At 38.3% G+C, this 12,671-nt stretch overlaps 1 protein-coding gene across 2 annotated transcripts in view; it reads right to left on the bottom strand.

Moving 5' to 3' along the window:
- CC2D2A (coiled-coil and C2 domain containing 2A) overlaps positions 1-12,671 on the bottom strand; it is a 135,743-nt gene that overhangs the window by 10,730 nt on the left and 112,342 nt on the right. For both annotated transcript variants that reach the window (XM_060148486.1, XM_060148487.1), the window contains 3 exons: positions 7,180-7,383; positions 2,580-2,669; positions 842-955 (listed from right to left, as the gene is read on the bottom strand). In XM_060148486.1, coding sequence (XP_060004469.1) covers positions 842-955; positions 2,580-2,669; positions 7,180-7,383 — 408 coding nt within the window. The remainder of the gene's footprint in view (positions 1-841; positions 956-2,579; positions 2,670-7,179; positions 7,384-12,671) is intronic.

Genomic DNA, 12,671 nt, shown 5'->3' on the forward strand with positions numbered 1-12,671 from the left:
TGAGGAGTGGGCATAACCTTGAACCCAGGCAGGCCTTGTGACTTCCTAGCCCATTATTCTGTTCCTTGTACCAGGCTATCTGGGAGATAATGATGGAGCATGAATTAGGATTCAGATATGATACTGCCTGTCTAGTAGCAACCTGTGCTGTCTAATTCCTAAGGATTCCTAGAGCCCTTCTTTTTGAAACACTCTTTGGATAAGCTGTTTCAGTCCATATGACTTTTCTAAGTTTGTACCCAAAATTACCCCCAAAACGTGCCCCAAATTTCGGGATATTTGCAGTGGGCTGGGGAAACAAATTTTAGTAGTCACTATCTCCAGTCTAATAAAAATAACAATGGTGATACCAAAATATAGCTGTGGACATTCTTTTCTTTGTTCCTGTGGTTATCTGCCTTGTTGTCCTTTGCCTGCCAGGTTAATAGCAGATGCCTGTGGATGAAGCAGGCATGAAAGACTCTCTGTCCTTGCCGCACTTCTTCAGATCCCCTTCAGTCCTTGGCATGAATAACACTAGATCACTAAGGGAATCAGAATTCTTAGTAGCATGGGCGGGAGGGGGCTCTTGCTAAAAGGACAGAGCTAGGTGGGGACTGTGGGTGGTAAAGGGCTCCGATTTGCCAAAAACACCCTGAAGCATTGTGCAGGGCCCGAGCACCCTGAAAGCCACTTCATGTTTTATCGCTGGTTCTCTCTTCCTGTCGTGGAATCTCTGGGCTGCTTTCCTTGCAACTCAAAGAATTGTTATGAAAATAAGTCCTGTCCATGATTTGGAACATAACACAGCCATCCATGTTAGCCAAGGACACTTTGTTAGAGCCAACCTATGTGGTCTTACCTCAGGAATAGCATTGCCCATCACCAGCCAGGCCTTCTTACCCAGGGAGAGGAAGTAATTGCACAGTAATACTGCATGCTCTTCTTCGTCTCCTGCCAGGAGATCAAGAAATTGCTGACCAAAATTAAAAACAAAAAATTACGTTGCATTGACTGACCGCTTCATTCTAGATTGGCTGTATAGGATTTTAAAAAGTCATTGTTAAAATTAGTACCTTCAAGGGTAAGACCTATTTTAAAAAGATTTTTCCAAATGTTGGTACTGTGTTGTTAATTCATTAAAATAAAAAATACCGCAACACTTTTAGTCGGACATGGTATTTTCTCTGACATCAATGACATGATTTCTAGAATCAAATATGGGGTGAGGTGTGGGAGACATATTTCAAAGTTCCACGTTTTACTTTGAACTTACATATGGTAGCTCCCTGTGTACGAAACATTTTTTCTTTGTGAAGACGTTATTTTCTAGAGCAGTTTTAGGTTCACAGCAAAGCTGACAGGAAGGCACAGAGATTCCCCACACTTTCTTGCCCCCCCACAGGTACAGGCTCCTCCACCATCAACATCCCCTGCCAGGCGGCACGTGGGTTACAACTGACAAACCTACCCTGACGCACCATGATCACCCAAAGTCCATCGTTTATATATAGGGTTCACTCCTGGTGTTGTACATTCTGTGGGTTTTGACAAGTCTGTCATTACAGTATAATGCAGTGTGTTTTCACTGCCCTAGAAGTCCTCTGTGCTCTGCCTGTTCACATCCTGTCCTCCCACCCTGGCCACCACACTGTTTTAAGTGCATTGCATGCATCAATTCATTTGATCCTGGAAGAAACCTTTGAGGGTGATACTCATCTTCCCATTTTACAGATGAGGAAGTGGAGGCACAGGGAGATGAGGCAATACCTAGGAAGTGGAAAAGCCATTCTGGCTCTAGAGCACATGAACTATATTCTATTCTTCGTATATCTTCTTACAGATATCTTGAGGTTGTGGAAATTTTATCTCTAAAATTATGAACATTATGTTGCCAAAATATATTGGGGAGCAAGAAATTTTAAGTGTACTTCAGCTTCTTCCTTTTAGAGCTATCCTTCAAAGGGAGTTGTATACCACAGTTCAATTTTATGCAAACACAGTACAACATGAGATCCCGAAGCAGAATGAATACCAGTGATAATACATGTTTGTTTCATACTACTGAAGACTCATTTGGAAGTTTATGTAGCATACGTTGATTGTAAGTTCCATGAGGTCAGAGGCCATTTTATTTTGCTGATAGCCAGAACTAAGTACAGTGTCTGACATGTGATAGGTGACCAAGAAATACATACTGGATAATGACATGCCTTTAGAAGCCCATAAATTAAGGAATATGCAATTTCCAAATGTAATAGAGAATGTGATTTTGATTATTTTATGAATAAAATTGGGATGTTGTTAAGGTAACATTGAGAGGATAAATTAGCATTAAGACTTCTGAAGTGGTTTTGTGTGTGTGTGTGCGAGTGTGTGTGTGCACAAATAATTAATTTTTTTGTTTAATTTCTGAACTTTGGGCAAGTTGAACCAGGAAGAAAAAAGTATCTCAGAATTTAGCTCATCCTGCTAAACAGATGGCTGTGTAGATTTTTATAATAACTAATGAGTGTTGCAATTTAAAATTATGCAAGCCATTTACTAATGTTCCATGAAATCAGCTCAAACTATTAAGTCTATGAGGGAGAACTACTTACATCAGATGTGCTCCACAGGTCACAGATACCAGCAAACGAAACAGTGTCAGGCAAGAAAGGAATCAAAGACACATATCGAGCCACCAGTTCCTGTTTAAACAAAATTAGCTGTAATCATTTTTCTAATAGAAAGCTGGATCGTCTATGTCATTTCTTGGAAGAAAGTTTCATATATCACAAACATTTATGTGAACAAAATGAAACGAATGCTCACAAGTGCTTACTAAGTGTTGTGTTAATATTATCTCATTTAATCCTCTCCAAACATCCTGAGGAAGATTATTGTTATTATCCATCTTTTACAGATGAAGAAAATGGCTCTTGGGTCTCTTTGAAATGTTCTCATCTTCTTCCCGCACCCGCCCCCCACCCCCCGCCCCACTTATAACAAGACTCTCAAAGATCATCTTGTATTTTCTCTAGCCCAGTCCTGAAAGCAGCCATTTCTCTAAGAAGTCCTGGTTCCTTTTAGAGGGCAGTAGTATTTAGAAACCAAGATGGGTGCATCACTGTGGTTGTAACTCATTATTTCTATAATTGCTCAGGAGGCTGAACATCTTTTTATATGCTTATTGGCCTTTCATGTTTCCACTTCTGTGAATATGTATTCAAGTATTTTGTACATTTTTAAATTGATTTGTAGTTTTTAAAAAATATATTCTAGTTACTATTCCTTTGTTTATTACATATGTTGTAAATGTCCTCTCCTGATTGTGGCTTGTCTTTTCCTTTGTGCTGTTTTTTGCTAACTCAAGTTCTCAGTTTTAATATGGTCAAATTTATTCTTTCTCGTTATAGTTACAGTAAGTCCCCTACATACGAACGAGTTCCATTCCGAGAGCAAGTTCGTAAGTCCAATTTCTTCGTAAGTCCGACAAAGTTAGCCTAGGGACCCGAACTAACACAACTGGCTGTATAGTACTGTACTGTAATAGGTTTATAATACTTTTCACACATAATACTTAAAAAAAAACAAACACAAAAAATAAAGAAAACATTTTCAATCTTACAGTACAGTACTTTGAAAAGTACAGTAGTGCAGTCCAACAGCTGGCATACAGGGGCTGGCATCGAGTGAACAGGCCAGAAGAGTTACTGACTGGAGGAGGGAGAGGAGGTGGGAGATGGTAGAGCTGAAGGATTGTCAGCAATAGGAGATGGAGGGCAAGCTGCAATTTCACTCACGCCTGATGCTGATGACACAGGTTCTGGTTCCTTGCTGGAACCAGATGCACGTTCACACCTTTGAAAGTTTGCAACTTGAAGATTCGTATGTAGTGGACTTACTGTAGTGCTTTTTTCTGGCTTGTTTAAGGAACTTCCTACCTCAGGTCATAAAGATAAAAATGCCTCTCATATTTAAGTCCTCAGTCTATTTGTTGAATGGTGTGCAGCAGGAATCTATTTTTTTTTCCATGTGTAAAATCACTGATCCCAATACAATTTATGTAATAGTCAATTTTTACTAATTTCCAATGCCAGCTTTGTCATATATCAAGTTTGAGTGGGTTAATATTTGAGTAGACCTATTCTAGATTTTTAAATTCTCTTCCATTTTTCTCTTTGTTATTTGTGTTCAATACCATTTTACCTTAATTACTACAGTCTCATAAGTATCTGGATATGACGTGGCAGATCTTCCCACTGAGTTCTTCTTTCTCTTCAGGATCGTCTTTGCTATTTTTTTGCCCTTTGCACTGCTGCATAAATATTAGAATCAGCTTGCCAAGTTCCACTACAAGCTGTTTTAAAAATCTAGTTTTACAGTGTTTGTCTTTTAACTGGAAAGTTTAATCCCTTCACTTTGATTGTGATTATTGGTAAATATTTAGACTATTTCTACTACCTTATTCTGTGCTTTTTATTTATTTTTCTACAATTTTTTCTATGTTTTTTCCCCTCCGTACTCTCTTTACCCCATTTTGTTATTTTATCTCCTGCTGGTTTGGAAGTTATACTCACTTTTTAAGATTCTTTTAAGTTGTTAATCTAGAAGTTCCAGTATGAATATTTAACTTAAAACTCTAAAGTTAATAAATATCTTTGCCCTCATCTTGGAAAATATACAAGGGCATTAAAATACTCTCATAGATCCTGTCCTGACATGTATACATTTTTTTTTCAGGATTTTTGTTTTATCTTGATTTTTCAACCACATTGATTTTACTATTACTGTGAAGACAATGCTTGTTGATTTATTCACTAATTTCCCATTTTCTTTACCTATCATTATGTGTTGCATCTAGGATTTTCTGAGAACCTTCCTTCTCTTTATATTTTTTAGAAATTCCTTAAGTGAGAATCTTTTGGTTGTAAATTCTCCCAATGTTTGTGTGAAAGATAGTTTCACTGGTTATAAATTACTAGTTTGATGACTGTTTTCTTTTAGTCTTTTGAAGATGTCATTCCATTTCTGGCTTTCATTTGTGCAGCTAAAAAACCTGTTTAATTACTGTTCCTTTTTAGATACTCTGCACTTTCTCTCTAGCAGCTTTAAAGATCATCTTTGTTTTTTTGGTTCCCTATTATACACCTGGAGTTTAATTTCATTTTATTTATCTTGTGTGGGATTCATCGGGCTTTCTGAACCATTGTTGTCTTTCATCAAATCTTGAAAATTCTCAGCTCTATCTCTTTGAATATTGCTTTTCTTCTTTTAAACACAGTTTGGTCCTCCTCCCTCTATCCTCCATGTCTCTTAACCATTCCTTTATGTCTTCCATTTTTTTCTGTTTCTGTGCTATACTCCAAGTAGTTTCTTTGCCTGTATATTCATGAATTATCTCTGTATTTAACTGTATTTAATTTAACTCTGTATTCAACTATATTTGACGTTAGGTTTAAACTGTTCGTTCAGTTTCTAATTTTAACTATTCTTTATTTCTACAAGTTCCATGTAGTACTTTTAACACGCTGTGTGTCAGTTCTAATAGTCTATTGTCCTTTTGTTATATTTTCAATTCCCTAGATTTCTTAAACTTATTAAACATACCTATTTTATATTCTGAATCTGGTAATTTGTGTCCCGATTCTGCAGAATGTTGTTTCTGCTAACTTAGCTTCTTCATAGTGACTTATTTCTTCATTGATGATCTTTTATATGTTCATGTTGCTTGGAACTTTTTCTGTGGAATTTTTTTGAGGCTGTGTTTAAAGGATGTTCTCCTAGAAGAATTTGGGTTTGCTTTGACAGGGACTTAGGGGCATTACCAACAGGGAATTCTTGAAATTAAATTTCGATTGAAGTTTTTTGGGGTGCTACAGGTAGTGTAAATTTCAGTCCCAAGTGTGAATAAGTACAGCTTAGTGATTAGGAATTCTTAGGAGAGACTTTTTTTTTCCTCTTCCATCCAGAGTCAAGGCTGAGACAGGCAGGTTGTCTTCTGCAGGGCAGAGTATTTCCTAGTTTACCTACCAGTGAGTTTACACTTCAAGGGTCCCAGCTCCGTGGCTGAGTCTCTAACCCAATGCTCCAGCCCCATGCATTACCTTCCATCTCCAGCAACCTTGAGGCCCATTGAAACCCATCTCTTGGCATTAGGAATTACGGGTGACCCCAGAGCAAACACTATTTCAAGCCCTCACCCTTGTGGAGTCTTACTTTCCTGTTGTTTCCTGTCTCTGGGTTTTCCTCCTCATCTTATTTCCATTTCAGTCATGATTTAAAACATGTTTTAAATATTTTATTCATCACTCTTAAGTGTTCTCTACTGGGAGAAGTTTTCTGCATATCTACTCTGCTAGAGAGAATAGAAGTCCCTGTTAAGGTTTTTAATAAAAATTTGATTATTAAAAGTAAATGTAATGTAGAACACAATGTTTGTTTTTTAAATATATATCTATATCTGCAAATAGGCATATCATTACCCTGTTCCTAAATTACTAAATTAATGACTTATTAGCAGCAATTACTCTCTATACTATCCACTCACTAAAGACAGTTATGGGTTACTGTGTCCACTTAAGAATAGCCCATTCAGCATACAGTCCTGTTCGTGTGAGGTTGCGATGGGTATGGTGCTTTGCAGGCAGAGAATGATGCATGATTATTTAATGGCCTGGTATGGATGTGCTTTACGGGGATGGCCTACATGCTTGTACATACTTAAAGCTTGGAAACAATTTTTGCTTAATCTGAATTTAATGATGCTTACAGCATTAAATATAATATTGAGTAGTTATCTTGGTATAACAGAAGGTGCACGAGTTCTAAGTCAGAGGCCTAGGTTCAAATTCTAGCAGAGTTATAGAGAATACATAATGAAAACATGTTTGTATAAGACATTGTGAAAGTGTAGAGCATCTTCCAAATTTTAGTTTTCCAGCACCTGATGTAATGTCAGGGACACAGTAAGCACTCAGTAATTAATTGTTCCCTGAAAGAATGGACTAAGGATTATTATCCTCACTGGTACCTTCAGACTTTTCTAAAGAAAGTAAGCCTCATGGTACTAAAGGAGTTTTAATCATTACTTTAATCATTAATGATCTTGATCTAGTTACTATCCTAGATACTATGAAATGTGTTAATTAAGAGGGCAACATACTGAAACTTTAAAACCTTTTTAGCGTCAACACCGATTGGCTGTGAAATACTTACTGCGGTTGCCTGGGGATTGTTGGGGTGAGTGTTAAGGAGCTCCTGAGGAGGATTTAAAGGCTTGAGATAACGAGTAATGAAGACGGTTTTCCCACTGATGTCAACCACTCTTGTAAGGCACTGACGATTTGGAAACTTTAAGGCACATTCAGCTTGAAACTTCTCAGTCGCTTGAAGCAATTTCTCATCCTCCTGAGAATCAAACTTCAAAAATAAAGACTCCATGTTGTTTGTATATCATTACAGGAGATACAGTAGAACCTGTTCAGATCCCACAGTCAACATGAACTCAATGTGTGCTTCAGGAAGTATGATTTAGTGACCCCCCTACAAAATTGTCAGGCCCCAGTGTTCCTGAAGCTTTATTTAATTATAATTTAAAAATTAGATGGATTCATTAAACACTTAAAATATATTCACCAGGGCTTCCTGGTGGCACAGTGGTTGAGAGTCCGCCTGCCGATGCAGGGGACACGGGTTCGTGCCCCGGTCTGGGAAGATCCCACATGCCGTGGAGCGGCTGGGCCCGTGAGCCATGGCCGCTGAGCCTGCGCGTCCGGAGCCTGTGCTCCGCAACGGGAGAGGCCACAACAGTGAGAAACCTGCGTACCGCAAAAAAAAAAAAAAAAAAAAAATATATATATATATATATATATATTCACCAGCATTGAAAGAAAGTAGTCAACAGGCAAGCAGCCGTATGGAAATTATTGGATTAATAGAGCAACATATAAAAATTAAACTATGATGTACTACTGATTGATGAGACCAAGCAATAGTTTTATGTGTATTTTGATGTTGGTTTTAGAGGGGAGAGGGCTCAGAAATCAAACATTTCAAATGCAAAGGTAAAGCAACTCATGTTAAAAGGACCACAAATTTACAAGTATATATGGATGTATTAAAAAGTTTTAAATCCATAACCAACATACTAAATAATAGTAATGGGTCTCAAGGTAAAAGGAAGCAGAACTCGAAACATCAAATGTATAGTAGTTTTTTTAAGTGGTTCTCTGATCCAAGATGAGCCAATTCCCAGACTTTTTTTGTTTTGTTTTGAACATCTTTTTTTGTTGTTGTTGTTGTTGTTGTACACGGGCCTCTCACTGTTGTGGCCTCTTCCATTGCAGAGCACAGGCTCCGGACGCGCAGGCTCAGCGGCCATGGCTCACGGGTCCAGCCGCTCCGCCGCATGTGGGATCTTCCCGGACCGGGGCAGGAACCCGTGTCCCCTGCATCGGCAGGCGGACTCTCAACCACTGTGCCACCAGGGAAGCCCCTGTTTTTAACATCTTTATTGGAGTAATTGCTTAACAATGGTGTGTTAGTTTCTGCTTTATAACAAAGTGAATCAGCTATACATATACATATGTTCCCATATCTCCTCCCTCTTTCGTCTCCCTCCCTCCCACCCTCCCTATCCCACCCCTCTAGGTGGTCACAAACCACCGAGCTGATCTCCCTGTGCTATGTGGCTGCTTCCCACTAGCTACCTATTTTACGTTTGGTAGTGTATATATGTCCAACTCAAAGCAGCTGAAACAAAACAGATTTCAATTGTCTCTGGACATAAGGTGTCATTTTTTCCTTCAAGCCATTGTTGAAATGTAGCATGGAAAAAAGCAGATATTTAGATGTTTTTACAAGATTTTTGTTGTTTAGTATAAAAATGTATGTATGATTGCTTACATTTCAAAGGATTTTAAGACAAACTCAAAATTTTATTAGAAAATCAATTTTTAGGTAAGATTTACATTCTAGGTAGTGCTTGAAAGTTTTGTTTGTTTGTTTTCGAGGAGGGAAATACATCTAGATATCCCCTTCTACTCTGCTTTACTTATTTTAGCATTTAAAACTGCTGATATATTTGTTTACTCTGTCTCCCTCATAGAGTAAGATTCTTGAAGTCAGGGATTTTGTTTTGATCTAGTTTTTTACCTTCAGTGTCGAGGATACTACACACATAGTACATAGTACATAGTACATAGTAGGCACATGGTAAGTGTTTAACGAATGTTGTTGAATGAATGAATGAGAGCACAGAGAACATCCCATTACTTTTTTATGACTTTTAATAGGATCTAGTGTACTGAATTGTTCTTGGCTTCTCTTATATTGGAGCTGGACTGTGGCTTCTGTTTCTAATTTGATTGCTGTATCCTAAGAAATTGAGGTAGCGGTTGTGGCGGATAGATAGGATGGAGGCATTTCCAAAAGCCTCCTGTATATTCTTCATGGGATGTGCCCTGACATCTGAATCCTAACATTATCATCATCGTCGTCATCATAACCACCTACTCAGCACAGTGCCAAGACACGGTAGCTACCGAATAGGTGTTATGATGAAGACATAAATAAATGAAAAAGGTGCGCTTACAAGACTTTGGTATGGATGTATACAGACTCTAGGGTATAAATAATTGTAACTTTAGAAAGACTGAGAATTATGAAACAAGGGTGGTGTGAAGAAAAGCACTCTTCTGAATTCATCCCTGTTTCCTTTAAACTCATTAATTTACACATGCATCCAATTATTTAAAAAACGTTGGCTGAAAGTCTAAAGGGTTCTAGGCAGTCTGGATAAATGTATATGAAACAGACCCCTCAAGAAACTTCTAGTCTGGGGGAGAACATTAATAAGCAATCAGGTGCTTGAAACACTTGACCAGAGATCCTATAGGGATAGACACCATATGCTATGGAAGCATTAAAGAGAGGCAGCTATAGGCAGTGTCCAGAAAGAACAGTAAAAATCTTCAATCAGTACTGACTGCTTCCAAATTGAAAAAAGTATGCATAAAACTTTTTCTGCCACTTGGACCTGGATGTTCTGCTGTGTATTTTGACTCTGTAGTTAGTGCTTCTTGGGAGCAGGGCCCATGTTTCAATCATTTTGTGTTCTTCTCTGCACTGAGCATGCATAATGTAAGCATTTAATAGGTATCTATTAATGGTCATTAATACTTGTTTAGACCACAAGGATGCCATTTAATGGATTGAAACAGTAATTTAAGGGTAGTATGCCATGTTGGTAATCTAAGAAGTGCCAAGCAAAAGTTAAATACTGAAAGGATTTGGGTCGTTTATTATGAAACAAATAAAGATGGAACTGACAAATTCCCAATTTGATTCAACATGAAATTAGGAAGATTCTTAACTGGCTCAATTCTTTAACTTCTAGGTTAATGTAAATATTTACAGAAAACTGAATGGGTTTATTTTCCCTTTGAATACCTACACTGTGGCAGCTCCACTGACCAGAAATAATTGTCCCAGCCACACTGTTTCTGTAAGAAGCAGCTCATGGATTTTACGGACGTGGAAACAGTGGAGGTAGCTCCCAGTATGCAGGTGACATTCAGACATGTGACTTCCTGATTCAGAGCTAAATAAGAAACTTTCTGACAAAATGAAATGGGCCAAAAGACAAAGGTAGTTATTCTTCATGAACTGCAGACATCTGTAGTTCATTGCCAAGGGATCACACACATACATTAGGACCCAGCAGCTTCCATAAGGTGGCAGAGGACAGAAGCAGGTAATTAAAGCCTAATAACTATTGGCTGATGAATAGTAAAACAAAATGCTTGGTACCTTTTTAAGCATGTCACTCATCTATCAGAAGCAAGAAAGAAAAAAGAGAAGGAATAAGAGGAAGACTTCATTAACAGACATAATCTATTTTAAAAAACTTTTGTTTTTATCAAGACGGAGTAAAGTAGGGGTTGTTAAGAGTTTCAGGAGTTGCTACTGATTTTTTAGACAGTTCCATGAGTAAATACCTTTAAAAAATCATATGGAATGGTTCAGCATGGGATGATAGTGGAGAGAGGACTCTAATGGGCTAATCCTGGCAGTTGTTGTTAAGTGGAAAAACAGTTCCAGGTTGTGGTCCCTACTATTTAGGGCAAGAGCTTCTCTCTCCTTTCTGCCACTTTGTGTTTAGGATGCCAGGATCCTGTCAGTGCACAAGTCTTCCTTATCAAGGAGCAGCAGAGTCTGCCTTCCACAGGGGTTTTTCTTACGCCCTCATTTTGGAGGTCTGAGAGAAATGCCACATACAGCCACAGTGGGGCAGTGAAAAGCCACCAAAGGCAGCACTGACAGCCTTGATATCTCATTTTAAGGAAGGCAGGCCATAGGACCCTTAAAACTTTTGCAGGAGGAGGTCAGTGCCTGGGAAGAAGGCCCAGTACAAAGGCTTTTCTGGTTTTCAGCTTTTCAGCTTTTCAGCCCCAGTCACAGACTGCTCTCTAGTGGTTTGGAAGAGCAGTTTTCAGCTTTTCAGCTTTTCAGCCCCAGTCACAGACTGCTCTCTCGTGGTTTGGAAGCTCACCTCCAGGTGGAGTACTAACTGACCGCTTTTGCTTCTGTTAAGAATACATAGAACTAGCAAAATCATCTTTTCTCTGGGAGCATTTTTCTGTGTAAACGTGCTTTTTGACTTTCTCTTGAGTTTGTACATGAAGAAAAGCATTCCGAACATGTTTCCCTTCCTAGAAATATTTTGAAATGTATATATTCTAACATGATTTTTGGAGAACATATTTGTCACAGCTTTAGTGACAAAGGCTAGCATATAAGGTTCATTTGAATTTCATAGATTTGTTTTTCCAACAATCCTTCATGTTTTCCTGTAAATGCCTTGCAAATAGGAAATAGTATTTTTCTCTGTGACCCAAACTGTAATAGTGAAAAAGAAACAGAGGAATGTGCTCATTTTTTTTCATCTCTGTCTGAGTCTTAATTACAGTGGATAAAGTGTCAGCATAATAATTTGGGCAGTGTAGCTTAGTAGTTAACAATTTGGAATTTTTATTTGCTTTATTAGGCAGCTATATTCCCAGTGCCTAAAAAATGCCTGTCACACAGAAGATGCTCAGTAAATATTTGTTGAATATATATGACTTAAAGTCAGACAGATGTTTAATTGTTAGCGCTGCCATTTACTTCCCCGGGGTGAACTTGGACAGTTCAGCCCCATTTTCCTCATCTCCTAGTTGAAGACCCACCATACAAGACAACTGTGAGTATTCAGAGAGAGGACACATGTCAATGTCTGACAGAGTGCTCTGGACAGAGTGACAACTCAGCACATGTTGTTGTTGGTGGTTGTCATTACTGTATTAGTTTATAATAATAAGAGGTCATGATCAATCTTTCTCCCAAGTCTGATAAGGGCAGTATGCATCAATGCTGCACAAGTATGTTACATTAAGAAAGTATCTCCCAATTCTGAAGGTTGGGAAACAGTTGCTAACAAGTAGAAGTTCTAGAAATTCTTTTTCTCTAGAGCTGCACAAAATTAGAGTACTTGTGCATATACTTACTTGTTTCCGGCACTGAAAGGCACTGAAATAAACTGTGGTGACCCCTGAAGGTCACCTGGTTTTATGATCCTGTGAATTGATTCAATATACAACATGACCAGGGACTTGAGGTCAGATTTAGAAATTCATTTCAGCACGCTTGCCAGTGTCAAGATAATAAAG

Source organism: Lagenorhynchus albirostris, chromosome 4 (assembly GCF_949774975.1).
Source record: "Lagenorhynchus albirostris chromosome 4, mLagAlb1.1, whole genome shotgun sequence".
Taxonomy (NCBI): Eukaryota; Metazoa; Chordata; class Mammalia; order Artiodactyla; family Delphinidae; genus Lagenorhynchus; species Lagenorhynchus albirostris.